We start from the raw sequence: 24,079 nt of genomic DNA on the forward strand, positions 1-24,079 counted from the left end.
GAACTTCCTTCACTAACCCTTTGGAGTGTCACACCCCTTAGGAGGGTATCCAGCTACCTTGCATCCCCTGGGATTAGGAAGTGAAGCGCGTCTTGGCCTCTGCGCCACTTTCTGAGGGTCAGAGGTGAGGTGTATTCTGACACCCCCCATGGTAAATTATTCTGCAACCTTGGAGCAGCCACCCAAAAGGCCCTGATCCATGCTGCAGTTGGTACCTGAGTTAGTATTTCAGGGGAGGTATTGAGAAGAAATGAGTGGCAGGGGTGGAGGGGGAAGGGCAGAATGTGGATAGAGAGAAACATTTCTCCCTGTCCCCTAATAATAGAACTCAGGGTCACCCAGTGAAACTGATTAACACTAGAATCAGTACCGACAAAATATTATTCAGAAAACACATAAGTAAATTGCCTGGAGTTGTGGTGATGGCTGCTGTGTTAGATGGATTTGAAAGAGGATTAGAGGAGTTTATGGAGGAGGAAAGGTCTTTGGGGGGCTATCAGCCATAATGGTTACGTGAACCTCCTTGTTCAGAGAAAGGAAACACAGAATGTCAACTGCCGGGGGTGCAATCGCATGGAAGGTCTGCTATCCTCATGCCCTGTTGGTGAGCTGCCCAGAAGAATCTAGCTATCAGTGGAAAACAGGATTCTGACCCAGATGCAGCCAGGGATCTTCTTAGATTCTTATTAAGAAAATATTGTTGTGTCCTTTTGTTCTCTACAGATATAAATGCACAAGGGGGGAGCCCTTCTCATCCTCCCACCCCTAAACAATGTAAAACATCCCTGTACCAAGGGAAGATGGCGCATGGACATCAAAGGCTGTCTTTCTGTGCTTGGGGCTGGAGGGAGCATATTTTAACCTCAGGTGTCAAAATACTGTGGGCTGCATAGAAGATCCGCAGACTCTTTCCTCTGGCCTCTCGCCCACCTTCCGTAACTCTAGGGAATCACCTGTTTCTGCCTTTCCCGCAGGTCTGCAAGTATGACTTTGTAGAAGTGCGCAGCGGCCTCACTTCTGAGGCCAAACTACACGGCAAGTTTTGTGGGGCGGAAAAGCCTGATGTGATCACCTCCCAGTACAACAACATGCGCATTGAGTTCAAGTCCGACAACACTGTCTCCAAGAAGGGTTTCAAAGCTCATTTCTTCTCAGGTAGAGCCGCTTGGTGCACCCAAGGCATGGATATCTTTTGGCTGCTTCCCCTCATTCCAGCAACTAACCCCTTTTATACACTTACCTGTGCTTAGAGGGTGCAGTCCCTGATCTCTCCCCACAGGAGCACTCTGGGGTTCTTTAAAGGATTGCTCTGCACTTAGCTCTGTTGGCAGACCCCCCTGGAAGGAACTCACCAGGAATAGTGTTCACCCCCCACTCTTGAACTGGGTGTGAATCTTCCTTGGTCCTAGGAGACTTAATGTTCCACTTTGCACCAGCTGAGGATAGGGTGACCCGCCCCCAATGCATACTGAGTCCCTTAAGAACTCCACATTTCAGAAATCTGTATTTTAAACCAGCAAAGTATTCTGTCTACACAGTGAGGCATTCAACTTCTTTTCAGGCACACAAACATGAGTTTTGCCTAACCATCCTGATTCCTTTTTTCCCTTCTCTCTTGGGCACTGTGTAGACATGGCCAGATGGTGCTGTTCCTCTTCTTTGCGTGTATACTTCCAGAGCATTGAATTAGGAGGGAGTTAACATACCCTGTAAGTTGTCAGTCAGAATACCATGACTGCTATACTCCCAGGTCTACTGGTTTCCTTAGGCACCCATGGTTGCTGAAGCCCTGTTAGCGTCATGTGAGGCGCTATTCCCTTGTCCTGTTTGACTATGGAGCCTGTTTGACTATGGAGCCATGTCTCCTGTGTCTAACAGTAGCCATGGTTTCTGCTCCTCTTTACAGAGGAGATTGATTCTTGCACGAATCTTGTTGTCAGAAGCTCCCTTCAGAGCAAGAGAAAGCAAAATTGCTGAATTTGTGTTCCTCTGCTGAAGGGCCATTAAGACACCCATTTTTCATGCAGCCCCAGTGGTGTAACCTCTTCTCAGACCTTCTACCCACAAGGAATTAGAGCGTGTGAGTGGGGATGCATGCATGGGATCTGCCCCTCTATCACCCATCTATGGGGAGGGCATCCTGTGCTCATTTAGGCTCCCAAATGGTGTGGAATCCTGATTGTCTATGGTTCTACATCATGCAGGAGCCTATTTAGTTCTTCCTTTGAAACATCTGCTGGCTGCGAAATCAACAATGTCCCCTGGGGCAGTTCACACAGAGTCAGGCAATATACATTGAAAACACCGAAAGCCATCACTTCAGACTTCAGCCTGAAAACCAGCACAAGCAACACAACAGCATTTTAAATCCAGATGCAGAATTAATCTGTTCCATGGGGGGAAACATAGTTCTAAAAGGTCTGGGAGAATGAATGAAAAGGTCTTTGCCCAATGCAGAAAGGTTATTCATGTAGGCTCTGGGCATCCCATAACTGGAGTACCCCTGCCAAATGACCCACCTAACTCATGGAGGTGACCGGATGGGGGGGGGGGGAGTGTGGAGGTTGGAGTGCTCTTTCCTGTGTGCATATTCCATGTGCGTATAATACCTGAAGAGGGTTATAATTGCCAGCACACCTGTAGTTTCCTTCACACTTGGGGCAGACCTAAAGAAGACTTGCCACCGAGAGCAGGCTGGGCTCATGTTCTCCTGCACCCTGCACCTGCTCTCGTTCGGCCTCATTGAGGCTTCTTGTGCTAGTCTTTCTAGAATTGTTACATGCAGAGGAGAGGCCACCACTGTGGTCGGGCTCTTTCCTTTCTTAATTGCTCCTCATTCATACCAAGTGTAATCGGGCACCCACACGATCCCGGCCTGTGTCATCTCACATTAAACTGCTGGGACCATACATTTCAGTCCCCATTGACATGAATGGAAGTTCAGCAGAATTTGCTTTGCAGGACCTTTGTGGTGCTGATGGGGGATTTTCTGCTGGTGCAAATAGCAGGTTCAGAGGAAGAATTTTCTTCAGGTCCACAACAGGGGAGGAAGCAGTTAAACTCCCCCTCCATGCCTGCTCTTAGCCCCTTAATTTATCAGCCCCCACCCCATGTGCCCAATGCAAATTGAATTTGTAAAATACAGCGCCTTGGACACAAAGATGCATTTAACATCACATGTAGTTTGGCTTTTGAAAAGCCCATCCAGATGTTCTCTCATGTGTGTGAAAATGTGTTTTTTGTCTTGGCCTGAACACAATTAGCCTTAGCCTCAATCCTATGGATGGCCCATTGACATCATATGTTGCTACAAAGACTGAGCTAATGTGTATTAAATAACACCACTTGCTGCCTTTATCTGTGAAAGCCCTTGCAAAGTGGTTAAATTACAGTATAAAGCAGGAAAAGAGCAGAGTTGCGGGGGGGGGGGGAGAAGTTGAGGGAATACATTGTAATTCCCAGGGCTGATAAAGCCCTAATTTTCTCACGATACTTGTACCACTGCTGAATTTATGTCCCTGTCTATATTTTTGCTCATCTTTATACAGTCTGCAACTAGCAAGGACATTTAGGATATTCTGCTTCTCAAACAAAATGCATTTGTCAGGTACAGAAACTAAGCCATTTGCAGGACTTTATGACTGACAAACTCTGGCACAGTGTTTTGAGGAAAACATTGCCTTGAAAAGGAATTGGTGGTGAGGGAGAGATTTATTGGTGATAGTTGCTTTGTTGTCAGTCTGCAGCTTCTGACAGCTATTCTTCAAATATGTTTTCTTATTTGGAGTGAAGTGCTTCTTACTAAATTGCATTGTTTTTGCTAAAATTGACTTCTGGCTATCTGATGTGCACTTAATTACATCAGATTAAAGCGCCACTTCAGATGACATAATTTAGGCATCAGTTTCCCTTTCTAAGCATTTATCGTGAGCCATCCTTGTTAGCTATCTGAGTTGCTAGTTAATGGGAGATGCAAGCAGTAGCTACAGTTGTGCTCAGCTGAGCTTTTTAAAATTCCCATAGATTCCATAGGGGCAATCTGATTCTAGGGATGTGTCCATAACTAGATGCATGATGCCAGTCTATGTAAAATGGGAACAGTCAGATGTGAGTTCAGTATCCTTATCCTGAACAGAGTGACTTTGAGATAAGTCTGACAGGACCATATTCAGTGCTCATTCTGCTCAGAGCAGACCCATTGCCATTCTAAGTTAGTCATGTCCATTAACTTCCATGGGTCTGTGCTGAGCAGGGCTAGCACTGAATACAACCCAGTGCAACTGCCTTCCTATGAAGTGTGTGAGAGAGAAGTGCAGCCAGCAAGAAGCTTTGCCAGATGCAGATGGCCGGCTGCCCTGACCTTACAGAAGCTGGTGTTGTTCTACCTGATTTTACATACTTCTTAAATATGCACGCTGGGGAAAGAGCTGGTTGTCTGCTGCAACTGCAGTCAAGGCCAAGCCTCTCTCGATCACAGCTTTGTCATGGTTTGTGGCCAAGCCCTTCTTCGGTCCCCTCAGGAGCATTCTAGCACCATTTCTCACTGGAAACCCAGTTGGCTTCCCTTGCTGCGCACGTCCCACAAAGCCAGGAACTGCTTGGGCATCTTAGGGCTCATCCCTGCTTCCACTTGTCCAATGCTGAGAAAGCTCAGGTCCAAGCAGTTTCCCCTTCCCCTTCCCTTTCCCAGAGAAAAGCTGCTCTTTAGCTCTAAATCCGAGCAGAAATCATTCCTGAGGAAACCTGAGCTGCCGTTTGCTCCATCTGGGTGTAGAAAAGTGAAGAAGTGTAGAAAAGCCCTTAATCTGCCACATTCATTCGGGTTCCATCTGGTGCCTTTTCCAGCTTGTACGCTCCTGATCCCTAGAAGGCACAAATTCCACAATGGGAAGCCCTGACCTAAATGCTGCTCTTCATTTCAGCCTTGACTTGGAGCCAAATCCAAAGTTGGTCATTTCTTGAATGACAGACAGAGCTTTCAATTTTCACATTGAGCCAACTTGCCTTCTTTAAGGCACTGCATCCTCTAGCATTGCTCTTTCGATTTTTAACACTCACCAGGCGTATGAACTCTGCAAGTTCACTGCTTTTCCTGCCTGTCCTATGCTGTCTGTGTGCTCCGCACACTGTGCTCTGCTTGACCTTTTACCAACTCCACTCTCAGCTATGACACACTTGGCTGTGGGGTTGCACGCCCTTCTTCTGACCACATCCCAAGGCAACGTGGCTTTTGCTCTTCTTGATGGCAGCTTCTCTGTTTCTCCACTTGCTTTGACAAACCCTGATATAGGATAGGCAGTGGGGAGCCAACACCCCTTTTTCTGGACTAGTTAGGCATTGTTGTCAATCCATCCTGAAGATTGTTTGCCTTTTTGCAGGAATGATCTGTCTGATGTATGCAGCATATAAGATGGGGCAAGACCCCCCCCCCCATACACACAGCGATTCTAGAGGAGAATGTAGAATGTAGCCAGACCACTGCTGGCTCAGGGAAGGCAGAGGATGTTGGGAAACCATTACCTGCTTATGTTGTCTTGTGTTCCATGTTGTCTTGTTACTTTCATGTCAGTGCGACAAAATAATCTCTGGTTTCTGAGCAACTTTTATCTTGACACTTTCAAAAGCAGGCCACCCCAGCTGGCATAATCAGCAAAAGCTTCAGCAATGTCACAGGAAAGAGATGGCAGGGAAACAAAAGCCGCATAAACTCTCAACGGCTTATTAAAGGCCTCTATGTATGCAGATGGACCAATGCACTCTCCCCCCCCCCCCCCCACCATGGGAGACGACCCGGCAGGAAGTCCCGGGTTCAGTTCTGGAGTCTTTGGCCAACAAGGTCTCAGCCAGCAGGGCTATGAGAGATTTCTGCCCAAGGCTTTGGAATGATGCTCCCAGTCAGGGCTCAAAGGAACCTCGCTGGCTATAAGGCCTCTCCACATCACCTGATGAGCATTAAGCAGAGCCCTTGGGTGGGATCAAAGTCTAGGCAATAACTTCGTCAGTTTAAATTATCTTATTAAATTATCATTGTTTAATTCCTGGATAAACCTTTGAGGATATCTGCAGCTTTTGTTCTTCTGTGAAACCCTTGAGGGTGGTTGATCCTGAAGGGTTTGCTTTTGCATCATTATGCCAGTACATAGGTACCTGGTTGTTTGCTGCGAAGGATTTGGTTCTGGGGAGCAATCCTTTTCAAGACTGTGCTTGTCTCTATAACAGAAGTTGGATGTATGAGTATTCTTTAAGTCATGCGTGAAGTAAGATGGGCTTAACCATGTGCATGTATGTGCTATTCCTTAAATCTGGGTAGAGCCACACAAACATTTACCAAGTGGTAATTTAGCACAGAGTGTATGTAACCATTTGGTTTCTTTGTACCTCCCAAATGATAGAAGGAAGTTTACCAAATGTCAGGTGTGGTAAAAAAAAATTGTCTCATTCCAACTCTCCGTCTATAAAAGTCAGGTGAAAGCCAATGAAAGGTTTGTGCTTCCTTCTTCCCTCTCCTGGATTCCGGTCCCTATCAGTGCACCCTGTTTGCCACCCCAGCTTAGAAATACCACCCCCACCCCCCCAGTTCTGGACAAGGCATTCTACAGCCTCCATGTATGGCATCAGATGAGCCCAGCTTCTAAAGAAGATGGCTTGGCCACTTTGTTTGTGAAGGGTGCTCTCTTGCTCTTAGCTGGGGAACATTCAACTAGATCAAAAATCATTTGAGTTGGTTTTGGGGTATGGTATGTTTGAATTACTTTTTTAAAAACAAAAGCAAGGCACGTAAGGTATCCAGGAGTCACCCAGCAATCAAGAAGCCAGGAACCATCCCAGAATAAAACCCAGCCAACAAGACTTCAGAGGCAGCAGGGTGAGTACCTTGTTATCTTCCTCTTCCTTATGGTTCAAGGGAACTCACCTGAGCAGAGGCCTTATTGACTGTTTATATATAGGAACTTTTGACACTGTTAAGATGAATGTTTTTAGCCTTCTTAATCTGTGTACTATCATGTCCCTAACAGGCCTTGCAAATGAAACACAAATGAATGTTGGAGGTATTTGTTACTGACTCAAGATCTGCTGGTAAAGGAATGTGCAAGCTTCCAAGTAGCACTGAATTCTAAAGCAAAAATCACAACGATAAAGTAGTCCTGGGAAACCTTTGCCCACCAGGCCTGCGCCATCATGCCATAGCCCCTGCAATCTGCATTCAAAGTGATCCCAATCAGAACAATCTGGCCATGCAGATTGTCTAGAGAAAGCAAAACTGGTTACAAATACAGATTTTATCCCGTTCTCATCAGATTGTGTGTCACAGTACTGCCAGCTCATCACCAAAACATCAGCGAACATTATTAACTATTGTTAAGTTGTGGCTTTTTTTCCCCGCCAAGGAGCTCAAAGCAATGTTTTGCTTTACAACAACCCTGGGAAGTAGCCTGAACTGAGAAGTGGCAATGTTCAGTGCAGCGGGGATATCTCAGAGTTCATCTGGAACCTTGTTGAACATAAAGCTTGGATTACCAGGTCCCTGCTGGCCAGTGTGCTTAGAGCATATCTGCATCCCCACTACTCAGTTCCCACAGACATTCAGTCATTTATTTCACTTCACTTTAAATTTGTATACCGCCTTACTCTGTTACTATTCACAAGGCAGTTTACAAGCTGAAGAAACAACAAAATAGACAGCAATGTTCACACACCTAATAACAATCTGACCCAATGCAAAAAAGTCACAATAGCTTTAAAATAAACAACATATAAAATAAAGCAATATTCATTAATATTGGGGCAAAGCATTAATCCATTAAAATGTAGTAGTAAACAGTATAATTAAGTATCAGCAAATAAGAATTAAACAGTTTACACTTCTCCGTTACAATAAAGAATTACTAAACAATAATCAATAAAAAATAATGTCAAGTCACAATGCATAAAATACCACAAAACATACAACACCATGTAAGAGGATCAAATTGAGAAACAAGGACACACAACTGAATTATTTTTTTAAAGAAATATCCCTGAACTCCTCTTCTCTCTCCCTAGCGGCTTCTGCTGTCCTCCAGTCGTGGTCTGGGAGGGGCTCCTCAGGCGGGGGGGGGGGGGGCAAAGCAGTTGGGAAAAGCCATTGCTTGATGGACAGCAATCTCCACAAGCTGCACCCCATTCATGCTGCCATTTGCAGACTCCAGTGAGGCAGAAAATGGGCAACGAGGGAAAGTTGTGCAAAGCCCCTTCAATGGGCATCCTTGTCTTCCGAGTATTGCTCTGGATGTGCATTGTGCCACCACATCAGGAGGGCAAGTAACATGCAGACTTTGTTTGTTGAAGTGCTGTTAGAGCTGAGCAATGCCTTTTGAAGATGACAAAAGCCATCAGTGAACATCAGCCTTTTCCTGCCTCACAAGTTCTGTGTAGCTCGAAAGCTTGCAAAGTTAAACCTAAAAGGTATCAGTCTAATATAGAATATAATAAAAACAAAAAAAAAATCCTTCCAGTAGCACCTTAAAGACCAACTAAGTTAGTTCTTGGTATGAGCTTTCGTGTGCATGCACACTTCTTCAGATACCAAGAACTAACTTAGTTGGTCTTTAAGGTGCTACTGGAAGGAATTTTTTTTGTTTTGACTATGGCAGACCAACACGGCTACCTATCTGTAAATAGAATATAATAGTCATACTTATTTTTTATTCTTATTATCACTTATTATGTTGGGTGAGCTCTGCAACAGTTCTCTGCATGAAGGAAGAGATTCCTTTAAACCTATGATTTGAAAACCACCAGAGCTGCACTGCCGGGGGGGGGGGGGCGTGTTCCTCTGCTAGGCGCTCTCCGGATCCCTGGGCTCCTGTGGCTTGCAGCTTTGACTTTCAGCTGGTGGGTCACTCATAGCACACAACCGGGGCGCGCACAGGTGGCGCAAGGGCAACAGTCAGCATTTTCTGTTTTTTCTTTTTTAGAAAGAAAAGGAAGAGGGAGAGGGAGAGGTGAGAGGCACGAGGGAGCAAAAAGACAACAATTCTTTTTATATGCAATACTTAAATTCTGTTGGGCTTGGCCATTGTTCAGGCAGAAGACAAAGCGGAGGAGAGGCATATGCAAGGCAGCTGAGCATTCTGGGTAATGTAGGTTTATAGTCACGTGACCCCAAAAAAAAAAGATAAAGATTGAATCAAGAACTAGTTAAAGCCACTTGTGTGAAACCGTCAGGAAAGAAGGAGAGGAGACAGAGTGACAATAATAGATTAAATGCAGCTCCATCTCTCACTTTGGGATAAAAGAGGGATCTTTAAGCAGAAAGGTAAATGCCAGCAGCAGAAACTACGTGGAAAATCAATAACACTCAAAACCTGCTACAGTTTTAGCTGTTGTTTTTCATTTTGCAGTTTTTGTCTTTGCCTTTATTTATTTATTTGTTTGTTTGTTTGCTTGCTTGCTTGCTTGCTTGCTTGCTTGTAATAACCATAAAGAAAATTACACATAATCACGTTCTTATATCGTATAAGTACATCAGTATACATATTTAAATATATAGGCAGCTTTTTAACATTAGCTCAGAACCATCATTTAAGCTCAACAAACCCCAGACATTGGTTAGCTTTGATTTCATGTTAAAATATACATTATAAGATTCTCTTGCTTTTTATCTCTTCCAACTATATATAAGGGTTTCATCTTTTCAGCATGCCTTGCGCCAGGGTGCCCACTTGCTCCCCACATTGGAGGGGTGCATCATGTGACACCTGCTCGCACGCCGGGGGGAGAATGGGGAGGGCAGAGCTGGGTTCCACGCTGGGCCTCCGTCTCCCCGCAGCAAGTGCCAGGAGGGGGCAAGGATGCGTGGAGGGCACCTGGCGGCGGTGGGGGGTGACAGCCCCCCTTCATATTGGTGGGGCTGGGCCCCCTGCCTCAAATTATTGAGGGGACTGAAGCCCCTGCAGCCCCTATACCTGGCACCCCTGCCTTGCGCTATATTTTATCTATAATTGTTAGCCACCTTGACAACAAATATTTATGCTGAATGTGCAGAAAATGTAAATAGGGAAGTACATTTTTTTCTTGCTTCTACAAAGACCAAAGATGCAAAACTTGCAAAGCTATAAACCAATTCCTGCCCTTCTGTCTCTTCTCACACAGGTCACAGTAGCACACCTTCAGGTGCCCAGCAGCAGGATGAAACCTCCATTGGATTCCTTTTCCAAAACTGTCTCAAGCCCCATTGTTTGTCACTTGTCCTAGTGATGTAGCTCAAACAACCTAGAGTAACTGAAGAATAGCTCCCTAGAAGCCATTTTAATGTTCTCTAGGACCCTGGTGTAGCAAAACCTTGTAGGGAATGCAGGAAAAAAACTACTTGGTGTTTCAGCTCCTCTAGCAAATACACATTTGTGCGCATGCTCTTCTTGTGGGGAAAATTACCCTTCTCAGCACAGTGGGTTGTGTCTGGAGCCGAATAAAGTGTAGGCAGCAGAAAGACCACTGAGTCCACTTGAGGAATTGTAGAATCCTAGAACAGTAGTGTCAGAAGGACCCTGAGGACCATCTAACCCAAGGCCTGGTTAGCATGAGAATGAATCCCTCTGCCTTAGAGCACACACATCAGCAAGAGGACAAGATCACCAGAGTGATGGCAGACGGTAAGAAAGCAATCCTAGGGTGCTTCTGCCAACCAAGGAATACATGGGCAGCTGGAAGTGCTGAAGGTACTGGTGCTTCTCTGTTGATTCAAAATGAAGTCTTGTGGTGTGTGGTGTAGTGGTTAAGAGCGGTAGTCTTGCAATCTGGGGAACCGGGTTCACTTCCCCACTCCTCCACATGCAGCTGCTGGGTGACCTTGGGCTAGTCACACTTCTCTGAAGTCTCTCAGCCCCACTCACCTCACAGAGTGTTTGTTGTGGGGGAGGAAGGGAAAGGAGATTGTTAGCCGCTTTGAGACTCCTTCGGGTAGTGATAAAGCGGTATGGGGGACTCCCTGATCCTGAATGGGGCAACTGTGCCCCTGAAGGACCAGGTGCGCAGCCTGGGAGTCATTTTGGACTCTCAGCTGTCCATGGAGGCACAGGTCAATTCTGTGTCCAGGGCAGCTGTTTACCAGCACCATCTGGTACGCAGGCTGAAACCATCCCTGCCTGGAGACTGTGTCGTCAGAGTGGTGCATGCTCTAGTTATCTCCCGCTTGGACTACTGAAATGCGCTCTATGTGGGGCTACCTTTGAAGGTGACCCAGAAACTGTGTACAACTAATCCAGAATGCGGCAGCTAGACTGGTGACTGGGAGTGGCAGCCGAGACCATATTACACCAGTCCTTAAAGACCTACATTGGCTCCCAGTATGTTTCCGAGCACAATTCAAAGTGTTGGTGCTGACCTTTAAAGCCCTAAACGGCCTCGGTCCTGTATACCTGAAGGAGCATCTTCACCCCCATCATTCAGCCTGGACATTGAGGTCTAGCACCGAGGGCCTTCTGGCTGTTCCCTCACTGCAAGAAGTGAGGTTACAGGGAACCAGGCAGAGGGCCTTCTCAGTATGGCGGCCGCCCTGTGGAATGCCCTCCCATCAGATGTCAAAGAAATAAACAACTATCCGACTTTTAGAAGACATCTGAAGGCAGCCCTGTTTAGGGAAGTTTTTAATGTTTGAGTTTTTATTCTGTTTTCAATGTTCTGTTGAAAGCCACCCAGAGTGGCTGGGGAAACCTAGCCAGATGGGTGGGGTATAAATAATAAAATTATTATTATTTAGGCAGATGTAAAACAGTGATATTTGTCAACAGGTATCCAAACAGCCCTTAGAGTCAGAGGCCATTACATGTTAGCATAATGCAGCTCTGCTTAAATTGTTGTTTGCTGTATCTGCTTTGGTAGAGCTTTTGTGTTTGTGATTCAGAAATGCACGCAACCTCAGGCTTAGGCTTGTGTGCTTTAGTGCTCTGGGATCTGTGTGCACAGTGTAAGGTTTAAAGGTACGCAAGTGCCACCTTGTGTTCTTTACTATACCAGAGGTTCCAACACTGCCAGGTCAGTGTCATTTCAAGTTAGACATCTCCATGGATGGCCTTCTGGTGTAAGAAGTTGCAGAGTTCCAGTAGACCCTATTCCAAATCAGAAACAGGTAAAGGAGCAATTAGGCTGCATCAACTCTTTTCCTGGGATGTGTCCTGAGGAAAGCTGGTGCAGTTGGAGCCCAGAGGGAGTAATCACTTCCAGCTTTCCTAGTGAGGAAGCAAATTTCTCTTTAAAGAGGAACATTAGGTCTTCTGGCCTCTCCCCACACCGGGGTGCATGCAAAGGCCCACCTGCCAAAGACGCAGCAGCAGAACTGCCCAAGAAAAGAAAGGAATTATATATATCTCTTCCTCTGAGAAAAATGAGAGGATGGTGTGAATGTGTATACACCTGAGATGCACTGGATTAGAGTACCAGGCAAAAAAAGTGGGAAGGGACAGAACACGACAACTAAGTGGACAGTATTGGTGTGAGCGGCAGAATTGTCCCAGCCCTCTGCCTGCTTGAGACCAAAGGTTGCCTGAAAGCAGAGAGAGAAAGGGAGGCAGTTGCTACTGGCTTGCTTAATTTGCTTGCCATGCCAGAGTTCTAACAGCACATCTGTAACCAACATTTTGGCTTTTAAGTTCTTGCTCTTTTTTTGTTTTAGTTCTAAGCAGGGTAGAGAAGCCAAATCAAGTGGGGGAGAGGTATTTTTAACCCTTCCCACAGCACTCTTTTCATAACCCAAATTCAAACTGCTGTTTGCCCCAAAGGGGAAAAACGTGCCGGTACATTACGTTTCTCCTTTATGCAGCATCAGCAATCCTCCTCTGGCTTGCACCTTCCTGAGCCTCCTGCCAATGCTGCTTCCTGCAATCTGGCAGTGAGCCATTTTGGGGGGCTTTGATTTTGGGCCCTGGAAATCTCAGTTCTCTTTGTGCTGTTAGATTAGGATGCCACAGTTCGGCATACCCAGAATTTCTGCTGATTTAACAGGGTAGGATCTTAATCATCTTACAAGGATGTTTCTTGAGCTGTGGGTCCCAGGTCTCAACCTTGTCTCTACTGCAAACAGGTACACCAAAGTTGTATTGATAGCCATCACTTGAAGCTCGGCTGAAGGTCCTGGAACTGTGCTTTAGGTTGAATTAGCTTATTAGACCCCTCTGCCTTCAACCAGACTGCAGTGCCTCTTCTTGATGCAGTCTCTCTCTTTCCTGTAGCTGTGTCCCTCTCTGTATCTTAGCTGCTTCTTAATTTGGCTGTTTGTGGTATGCACTGTAAGAGTATGGCCTCTCACTGCATGCCCCTCCAACTGATTATTTAAAAGTAACATTATTTTTCCCCACCTCAGCCCATTCCCTTGTACTTCCTCTCATCTTTTCTCCCTCTCTCATTTCAGAAAAGAACCAGCTACCGAAAATGCGTCCTCCAGGCTTGAAATTTCGCCTGAAGAAGCGCACACAAGCCCCATACTGAACTTGGCTGCCCTTCCATTTGTTTCTCAGGAACTCCACAGCACCTCCAAAGGAATGGGTTCATCAGTATTCCTCATGTTCCCCAAGACAGGGAGAACCCCCCTCCTTTGTTCTACCCTAAGCTTGGAGGTTTTGCCATCAAGAAAACAGCCCTATTCGTTGCCCCAACAGAACTCCCCAAATCCTTTCTTGACTGAACTGATTGCTGGTGCTTTTAACATTCACTGTTGTTTTTCGATTTCTCTGGTTTGTCATTGACCAGCTGACCTTGTTTTTGCCTTTTTATTGTGTCTGTGACATTTTCCATTGATAAGTAAAGAGGGGCACCATGTCCTGGTCTCTTTCCTGCATCTCCTTGTTGTCCATGTGTCTGTTTTTCTTCTTGCTCATCTGTTCAGTAAGCAGGTAATGGTTATGCCCATTTGTTATGTGCTGTGTAGCATCATCTGTACATAGAGGGTAGTCTTGGCTAGGATTATGGGCTCTGGCACCATCCATTTTACTGTTCGCATACTGTGGAATCCTGATTTGTGCTGCTGAGAGACTTAATGGGGGCTGTCCTGCCAATCTGGGTGCTGCTGAGCATCAGAGTAGCTTGGTGCTTTGGTAGTTTCTTTCTGCGTTCTGAGAACGGGCGGGGGAGGTGCTGGAGTCGAATGGCCCCGTCGGAAGAACAGTCACTAACCTAGCCTAACATAAACCAAGGAAGAGGCAAGCAGTGGCATGAAAAGTCCAGTTTATTCAGTCAGCAGACTCAAGTGGAAAAGCTTTTGTTGGACTATGGACAACTATAGGCAGTTCCTGAAGGCCCCTCTCTGCACATTTCTCTGGGAGAAGGCGAGACAAAACTGCTCTTGACATGCTGCTTCATTGGGGGGGGGGGGGCACTTCCATTACTTGAGGACTGCTACCGCCCAGGAATAGCTCTACTGTTTTATTCTGCTGATTGCATAAACTGGCCCAAAGTGTCATTGTGTTTTGTTCTCCCTTGTTCAGGGAGGACTCAAATCATGTGGTAAACCATAGAATTTATGAAGGACTTAATCTTGCTGAAATCATGCCATGGGCTCACTGACACTGGAAGTTGCCAGTTTTCAAATTAATTCAGCTGATCTAGATGCCACTTTGTCTACAATAACTGTGTTGGTCAGTAGGGGGCAGCTGCTAAGCAAGTGACGCTTCTTTCCTAGACAAAGATGAATGCTCGAAGGATAATGGTGGATGCCAGCACGAGTGCCTGAACACTTTTGGCAGCTACGAGTGCCAGTGCCGCAGCGGCTTTGTGCTGCACGACAACAAGCATGACTGCAAAGAAGGTGCGTTACATGGTTTTCTTGGTGAAAAGGGTCCCCCTTGTGGATCTCCCAGTGCCAATGCCAAAATCCTTGTCTGAAAATCCATAGGCATAAAAGATTGGTTGGGTCCAGCGATGCAAGATAGATGCCCTCCACCTGTGTAATACGTGTCAGCTATTGACCACTTTCTTAACATGTTTTGCATACAGAGGACCCCAGTTTCAATCCCTGGCCCCATCCCCAGGAAGAGGGAGCAGGGGATAGGAAAGGTCTTTTTCTGCCTAAGAAGCGGGAGAGTTGCTGCCAGTTAAGAATAGGCAAGACTGGGCTAGATGAAGCAAGGGCATAGGGCAGCCCCCTGCGTCCCATGGAACTAAGGGTGTCCATGGGCAAGGGAAGATATGGGGCCAGGGTCAGGTTTTTGTAGTAGTATTTAATGCCGGGGTAGAGAGCCTGTGGCTTTGCAGATGATGTTGGACTACAGGTCCCCTGAACCCTGGTCCTGCTGGCTGATGCTGATGGGAGTGGGAGCAGGAACAACATCTGGAATGTCACAGGTTCCCCATCCTTGCTTTGAATGTAGGGGTGGGGAACTTGTAGCCTGCACACGTCAAGAGGCCCTAGAGCATAGGTCACAATTTCCCCCTGTGAGGCACCCATGTGTCCCACCTCTGATGTCATATGTGATATCAGATGTGGGGCAGGTGAGAATGCGGCTGCTGTGGAACAATTTGAAGCCTTAAAAGTGCCTCTTCTCAGGGCCAGTTTACTTATTGGTGCTGGCAGCAAGCCTGCCCCAATTAGCTGCACAAGGGAGTTCCACTTCAGGAACTTGGTAGCACAGCACATCCCAGCAGACTTCATGTAGGCAGCCAACAGCTGATGGGCACCTACAGCAAGCTGGCTGGGATCTGCATTGGCAGCAAGCCCAAGAATCCGCAGTGCAAATGCTCCTCCTTTGTAGGTGCAACTCCAGCTGTGTCCGCCAATAAGTATTTTTTGTTTTGCCATTGTGACATCGGGTGATTGGCAGGAGGGAGTCTGCATCCACCCATCAAAATGGCCTGCAGAGGGTTAGGGAGGTCAATATTTGGCCCATGGGTTGGATCCTGTTCTCCTACCCTGCTTTAATGCAATGTACTGTTACACAGATCCCAGATTCCAGGCCTGATTGTTTCACTGCTTGCTGAAGAACTAGTCTGGCAAATGTACTGTGCTTGCTCTCACTTGAAAGTTATTGGGGGCACTAGAATTTGTGTGGTTCAGCACAGAAGGTGCCAGACTTGATTTAGAAGATCAAGAATCAGATCTGTTTTGTGCTGTAGATTCACAGGGGTGGGTCGGCCACTGTCCCTTCGGTGTGGTTCATCATGCTGTGCTCTTTATGGAAGAAACTGCCCCTGAACTGTCATCTCAAGAGGGAAAACTCCATGGATCTCAATACTGGGTTGTTTGGTGGCTTCTGGTGCTCTGGCAGTAGCATTCATGCAAACGTGTGTTTTTTTAACAATTTGCTACTTTGGAGGAGCTTGGTGGGGGGGCAGCACAGTGGCTGCAGGCTGGACTGGCTCATCAAGTGTGTTCTTCCAGGACAACAGTTGCACTTTCTCCCCAAGAAACCTAGAGGGTGGGGAACAGAGGATCCATCTGCTGTTACAACCTTGGTGGCATCTAAGGAGAGTTCTGGGCAGGCCTGAATGAGACCAGAAAGAGCTTTATTTAGGGGAGGATGAGCAGAGGAGAAATGAGTGAGAGAAAAGCAGAAGAATTGATTGTGGTGGAATCTGGGTGGGAAGTGAGTATTTAGCAGGTAAATTCAAAGGGAATATGTTTGGGCAGGTTTCTTTGTGGTGGGGTGTAAATTAACTGAAGGGAGATGGATAGCGCATTGTGGCTCAGTCTCCCCACCTTTCCCCTGTGCTCCTGTCTGTGGCCTTGGGCAAGTCCAGCACTCTTGGTTCCAGCCAAACGCCATGGGAAACTAACATATGCCCTTGCATATGATCTTCAGAGGTACGCTACCTATAAACGCAAGCATTCAATTTATTTATCATGGCTGATGGGTTAATGGGTGGAACTAGAATGAAGCCGGGTGGAGGAGCTGTGGGTGGGTGTTGCTGAGGGGAGAGACTTGGTAGACTTGTAGCAATGGGGGTATGAATTACCCTGCTCAGTTTTTGGCCCTAAGTGGGGATAGACTGTGACCTATTCCACAGGATTGTGGAGGGGCAAAGACAGAAGTTAAATGCACTTTGCATGTTTAAAATGCTATATAATATTTTAGGCAGTGTTAATGTGCCCATTGGACTATCCATAACATTATATCTAATTCCCAGGGAGGCCGAAAATCTCCATGGTTTAGAGCACAAGCTTTTCATACAGAAGGTTGCAGGTACAGTCCCTGCTAACCTCAGTTAAAAGGAAAGAGATTAGCTGAAAGGGAAAAACCTCTGCCTAAAACAGCTGCTGCCTGTCCGGTATAGGCAATACAAGACTAGATTGAGAAATATTATGATAGATTAGTAAGGGTCCTTCCTATTTTCTCTGTGGCCATTTCATCAACAACTGTCTGTAGTGACCTTGTATGTGGTGGATAAAGAAAGATGGAATGGAAATAGAAAGTAGACTTCATGGCATCTGTCTGTTTACTGAGTCCCACTTCTTACAGCTGGCTGTGATCACAAGATGACTTCCATCACTGCAACCATCACCAGCCCAAACTGGCCTGATAAATACCCAAGCAAGAAGGAATGCACCTGGGCAATAACAACTACGCCAGGACACCGTGTCAAACTGGTAACTGAGCAGGAGAGAAGAGTGTTAGAAGGAAAAACAAGGCATAGATCAACAGGGTTTCAAACTGCATTTAGACTGACAGTCCTCTAACTCACCAGGAACAGAGGCGGGCAAATAAGGGGTCAGGTGGGGAGTCCCTTACCATAAATAACAACAGGTTTCCACAGAATTTTTGTGGAAGGAAGGGTGGTTCTTTGCTGATGATTAAAAAAAACAAGAACCCTGAAACATCACCTCTGGGAGACGACAATCTTTGTTATTTGTATGCCACTCCATAATACAAATGTCTCTGGGCTGCTTTCAGTAAAAAGCAATGCACATGTGAAATAAAACATACAAACATAAAACTAAAAACTTTAGTCCTCCAGGTGAACTGGCTCACCAAAGTGAAGCTTCTTGGGATTCAGCACCTGGCAGCCGTAGTGTCAATACTAAGCCTTGAGAGTCATGATCGGGGTTTCCAGCTGGAAACCGCCAAGGCAAGAGGGTATGAATGAATGACAAAGCAATGTCTTGTCGTGTGAGGCCAGGCAGTCTGATGTGGCCTGTGGCCACCATCCCCTCCGCAGAGCAGGTCTTCAGTAAAGCCACACGATGCACTTTGCTGCCCACGGTCTTTGTAAGCAAGTTTCCTATTTCAGACCATCAGGGAGCTGGATATCGAAGGCCACCAGGAATGCACTTATGATCACCTGGAAGTTTACAATGGGAAAGACGCCAAAGCTCCTGTCCTGGGCCGGTTTTGTGGGTCTAAAGAACCAGACCCCATTGTCTCTTCTAGCAACAGGATGTTCCTCAGGTTCTTTTCAGATAACTCCGTCCAAAGAAAAGGCTTTGAGGCAACCTACACATCAGGTAACACCCCACACTGGTTCGTTGCCAAAGATGGGTGGTCTTAAGCAGTGCTGTTTTTCTAGAAAAAGAGGTGCCGGAACCCATCGTGAGCTCCTCCCTCGTTCTCTTAGAATGGCAATGGCACTCACCTGAGAGGGGCAGGAACTGAGTACCTGCGAGTTCCTGCTGGAAAAATAGCCCTGGAAACCAGAATAGTAGCTATGAAGGCCTTATAAAATAAGCTGATGCATCAGATAATCCCATCACAAAAGGTTCATCCACCAGGGTTTTCTGGTCAAAAAACAGTAATTCACATATAGGGGATAGAAGGGTACCATCCCTGCCCTACTGTATAAGTGGGCACACCTTAGACATCTCACTTTCCCTCCCTCCAGTCCCCCAGGAATGTTTAAAGATGACCAAACGCCTTTATTTCACCGCTTCCCTAGTGAGCGCGTGCCATGGGGAACCATTTGTCAGTGCCCTGGTGGAGAGAGAATAGGTCAGCGATAGAGCACATGCTTAGATGCAGAAGGTCCCGAGTTCAAGTCCTGGTACGGTGAGTTTAGGAAAGAAAGGTTCAAGAAGCAGGTGATGAGGAAGACTTTACTCAGGACTCTGGAGAACCACTGCCAAACTGAACTGAAAACACTAGACTAGATGGACAGAAGGCAGCTTCCTAGTCTGAGATCCCAGCTAAGGGATGTCTAGCCAAATCCAGCTGTCTAGAAGAGTGGGGTGGGATTTCTGTTGGCTAGCAAATGACTCATCTTGTCTGCTTTACTCACTGTGTGAAGGGTGCACTTTCTTTTGGGACAACCAAGAATTCCACTGTGTGTTTGTTCTTATTTCCAGAATGTGGAGGCCAGATGCGAGCTGAAGTAAAAACCAAGGATCTCTATTCTCATGCCCAGTTTGGAGACAACAACTACCCTGGAGGCTCGGAGTGCGAATGGGTGATTGTGGCTGAAGAAGGCTATGGGGTGGAGCTCATCTTCCAGACATTTGAGATTGAGGAAGAGGCAGACTGTGGCTATGACTACATGGAGCTGTTTGATGGCTATGACGGGACAGCCCCCCGTTTGGGACGCTACTGCGGCTCTGGGGTGAGCTACTTGCTTAGTACCCCTGTTGCTCTCTTCTTGTGCAACTGTTCCAGGAGTCTCTCTCTGGCGGAAACGCAAAACAAAGATGGCACAAAGCACTTAGATGATAAAATTGGGACAGGAGCAGAATGCATATCTATATAATATGATAGAAGAAGTGACTCTGGTGAATTGCTTATCTTTAGAACTTGGGCAAACCGTTTCTAACGTTTGTTATGGTGTCCAGGGGCAAGACTGTAATTCTGTAGGATGCCCATTGTTTCTTTGTCTATATGAAAACAGCACAAAATTTATCTTCCCAAGAGCCCCAGGATGGACTTGTACAGGCACATCCGCACGGCCAGGTGGCCCTGCCAGGGACAGCGTGCCTTTTCCCTGTGGCTCTTCCATCTTTCCTTTTCAGAAGAAGGAACAAATGCCTTCAGTGCTACTGTTGCAGGTTTTTGAAAAGAAGGGTTGCTTTCATTTACGTAGGCATAATGAGCATATGACCCTATCACAGCTCATTTATAACCATTGCAATAGCTGACATTTATGCCTGGTTCATTTTTTTATCACTCTTTTAATTAGCAGTAAAAAAAGATAATCCAGTTAGCCTTCTTTTATTTTCATGAAAGAGAGGTACAGTGCTATAACACTGTAATGCTATAATGTTATTTTTTTTAAAAAAACCCACTTTTAAAAACCCATTAAGCATCAAGGGTGTCATAAGGCAGAGAGTGAGGCAGCTGCCTCAGGTGGCAGGTAATAGGGGGGCAAGGAGCAGCAGCAGCCAGGGCGGGAGGCCCCCGCTGTGTGTGCCACCTGGCCAGCTGGCTGCCCTCGGGGGCCGTGGGAGAGCCAGGTTCAAGGGCCAGTCTGGTCAGCTGGCAGTTCATAGAGTAGGACAGGGTGACCTCTTCTCTTTGACCTCAGGCAACAGAAATGTTTTGCATGAGCCCTGTTGAGAATGTTGCTAAAATAGAGATAATTACAGTGGTACCTCGGGTTAAATACTTAATTCGTTCCGGAGGTCCGTTCTTAACCTGAAACTGTTCTTAACCTGAAGCATCACTTTAGCTAATGGGGCCTCCTGCTGCCGCCGGAGCACCATTTCTGTTCTCATCCTGAAGCAAAGTTCTTAACCCTAGGTACTATTTCTGGGATAGCAGAGTCTGTAACCTGAAGCGTATGTAACCTGAAGCATATGTAACCCGAGGTACCATTGTAAACATATTTTAACATTGTTGCATAAGCGGGAAGCACCTAGTAATATGGGGGCACAGAAGAGAACTGAACTCCTCTTTTGTGGACTTCTTTCTCCTGACTGATTTGCCATACAACCTGAGCCTGACTCCATATCCTTTTCTACTCCAACCCTTGCTGGAATATTTTGATCTAATGAAGCCCAATACAGTGGTACCTCAGGTTACAGACGCTTCAGGTTACAGACTCTGCTAACCCAGAAATAGTACCTCGGGTTAAGAACTTTGCTCAGGATGAGAACAGAAATCATGCTCTGGTGGTGTGGCAGCAGCAGGAGGCCCCATTAGCTAAAGTGGTGCTTCAGGTTAAGAACAGTTTCAGGTTAAGAACGGACCTCCAGAACGAATTAAGTTCTTAACCTGAGGTACCACTGTAAATGCAATTGGAATAAAATAGAAATCTAAAAACACTATTGCAGCCAATCTAGATTGATTAAACCCTGTTAGAATAGATACCATAATTAAGCATTTAAGGCTGTAACTAGATGCCTGCTTATCTGGTTGTAAGCTCCATTGAACTCACTGGGGTTTACTTCTGAGTAGACATGGATAGGATTGCATATTACCGTATTTTCCCCTCTATAGGACGCACCGGACCACAAGACGCACCTAGTTTTTAGAGGGGGAAATCAATAAAAAAATATTATGTGCGCAGCCTGTCTGCTTCTCCTAGAGCTTCTCGGGGCTGCGGGGGAAGCCCGGGTCCCCCCCACCCCAGCCCCAAAGAGCAAAGAAGCCAAGGCAGCGAGCGGGATCCATCCCACTCTGGAGAGGCTGTGCAAGGCTAAAGAGGAAGCCAGGATCCATCCCGCTGGCTGTCTTGGCTTCTTTAGCCTTGCGCAGCCTCTCCCGGCTGGAGAGGCTGCACGCGGCTATGGCAATTCCCCCACCTCCCACAAAAGCCCACAGAAGCCGTGCACCCTTTAAGGAGTGTGCGGCTCCTGCGGGCTTTTCTACGAGGAGGGAGAAGGGACTGACTGGCCGCGTCAGTCCCTTCTCCCTCCTGGGGAAAAGCCCGCAAGAGCCGTGCGAAGCTTGTGTGCGGCTCTTGGGGGCTTTTCCTGCCTGCCTCCCCCCTGCATTCGCTCCATAGGACGCACAGACTCCCCGCCCCCCTTAGTTTTTAAGAGGGGAAAAGTGCGTCCTATGGAGCGAAAAATGTGGTAAGATTTGCACCATAGATTTCTACAGCAGTAGCCTGAAATTTCTGCTGCATCATCATGTGTACATGTCATGGGTACAGTGGAACCTCGGGTTGCGAACGTGATCCGTGCGGGAGGCACATTCGCAACCCGCAACGTTCGCAACCCGCAGGGCCACGTCTGCGCATGCGCGGGTTGCAATTCGGTGCTTCTGCACATGCGCAGAGTACTATGTAGCATTTCTGCACATGCGCAAGCACCAAAACCCAGAGGTAACCCATTCCAGTATTTGCGGGTTCGGCCCGGTGCGCAACCCGAAAACGCCTAACCTGAAGCGTCTGTACTTCACTTACATCCCTTACAGACTTTAAGTAATGTAGCAAAGACAGTTTCCCCTCTTTTCAAACACTTATCTATCCATCTAACTATTACATTTTTATTCTCCCCATCGTCCATAAAGCTCATGGTAGAAAATATGGTTCCTTCCTGTCTTCACAATAACCCTGTGAGGAAGCTTAGGCTGGGAGATAGTGATGGGCTCAAGGTCACTTAGGTATATTTATGGCTGCATGGAAATCCCCAGCCCTTGTTCGCCAGCAATTTTACTATAACACATTTCCTCTCCCATTATAATGCATTTGTGAGACCACTTGGTGCAACCTTAGGCAGCACTTGAAACTGAGAGGCCAAATAGAAAGGCAAGCAAAATTGAAAAGTAGTGTATTTGCAACACTTCAGTACACTTTGCCAGGATAATGGCAAAAGCAGGAGGGTGCTGAGAAAGGAGGAGCTTCCTTGCCCCCCTCCGTCAAGCCCCCCCCCCCCGACATCTCTTTGCAGAGGCTTAATTACTGGCACCAATCACCTCGGCCTCCAATGCAAATTCAACCACCACTGCTTGACTTGCCTAATTTCAAGCACAGATTTGGGTTTTCAAGGTACAGAAAGTGGATTTTGGGGGGCACGGATGGAACATAAGCCTGCCTATCCTGAGGAAGGCAGGATCTTACCTCTTAGGGTTGAGAAGGAATCGTGTCTCCCCAGTTCATCTTACCTGTTCTCTCTCTTGATCCTTCCTTCCTGCTAGCCTCCAGAAGAGGTCTATTCTGCTGGTGACTCTGTGATGGTAAGATTCCACTCAGATGACACCATTAACAAGAAGGGTTTCCACCTGCGGTACACCAGTACCAAGTTCCAGGACACGCTGCACACACGGAAGTGATCTCTGGCCGCCCAACACCCTACGAAGGAGAGCAAGCCTTCCAGTACTGGAGGGGCAGGTCTCCACTGTCTGCAGAAAAAGGAAAAAAGACACTCTGGAGAAAATTCAAATAGACTGGAAGGAGAAAAACACAATACACCTCAGAGTGTGAAACACTCAAGCAAAAGCAAAGGTGCTGCCAGCTGCTTCTACAGACTTGTCTCGGGGGAGTCCTTTCATTTAAAAAACAAATGTCCGTTTCTGTGCCTCTTTGTTTCTTGAGCAGAGTGTCTCCAGGACTAACCACTTCACAGCTTCCATTTACAATTTGATTCTTTGTCTGCACGGCTCTCCCCCAGTCCTGGAGGTTATGATTTAAATGCTGGGAAATCCAACCTATGGCAGACATTTTCCTTTATAAACTCTATAAAGCAGGTTGACCAGCAAAGTGTCTGACTATACAGACCCAAATGCAGTGGAGAGACTGCCATGCTTGCAGAAGCTGTCTTATCTGTTGTAATGATGTAATAAACACTCTTTCTTGTACTTCTCAAGAGATGCACAACAGCCTCTTTAAACGTTTACTATTTGAGATTTTAAAAAAAAAATATTCCATTACCAAGAAAAATGTAACTTGAAAACTTCTTGCTCCTTCATTAACTTTTTTATTTTTAAATTAAATTTTTAATTGGAATAAAAGCAGAACTTGCAGTCCCCACTTGTCCAGACCTACAAAAAGGGAAAGTACTACAACCAGAATTCCTGAAATGACCGTGTGATTTTCATGGGTTCCTTTTTCGTTCTGGTTCTGTGCAACTCTCTTTCTGGAGCTGTTTCAAACGGGGTTTTGGCCATTTCTTTCTTTCCCCCCATTCCAGCTGCACTTTCCTTTTGGGATGGTTTGTTTTTTCTCTAGTGATCACCTTCCCTTCTGGTTTCCTGTTCATTATTCCTGCCATTCACTTCCTGCTCAAGTGGGAACATAAGTAAGAGCGCTC

The 24,079-nt window shown here is 46.4% G+C and overlaps 1 protein-coding gene across 4 annotated transcripts in view; it reads left to right on the forward strand.

The window, feature by feature from the left end:
• Nucleotides 1-23,635, forward strand: part of BMP1 (bone morphogenetic protein 1) — a 130,585-nt gene extending 106,950 nt beyond the window's left edge. For 3 of the 4 annotated variants that reach the window (XM_028708405.2, XM_077919582.1, XM_077919583.1), the window contains exons 15-20: nucleotides 975-1,155; nucleotides 14,654-14,779; nucleotides 17,427-17,554; nucleotides 18,196-18,409; nucleotides 19,244-19,494; nucleotides 22,968-23,635. In XM_028708405.2, the coding sequence (XP_028564238.2) occupies nucleotides 975-1,155; nucleotides 14,654-14,779; nucleotides 17,427-17,554; nucleotides 18,196-18,409; nucleotides 19,244-19,494; nucleotides 22,968-23,102 (1,035 nt within the window). In that variant the 3' untranslated portion in view covers nucleotides 23,103-23,635. Of the gene's footprint in view, nucleotides 1-974; nucleotides 1,156-13,387; nucleotides 13,814-14,653; nucleotides 14,780-17,426; nucleotides 17,555-18,195; nucleotides 18,410-19,243; nucleotides 19,495-22,967 lie in introns of those variants that run through there. The other variant, XM_028708406.2, reaches the window with a different exon arrangement.
• The last annotated feature ends 444 nt before the right edge of the window (nucleotides 23,636-24,079 follow it).

Source organism: Podarcis muralis, chromosome 15 (assembly GCF_964188315.1).
Source record: "Podarcis muralis chromosome 15, rPodMur119.hap1.1, whole genome shotgun sequence".
Lineage (NCBI taxonomy): Eukaryota > Metazoa > Chordata > Lepidosauria > Squamata > Lacertidae > Podarcis > Podarcis muralis.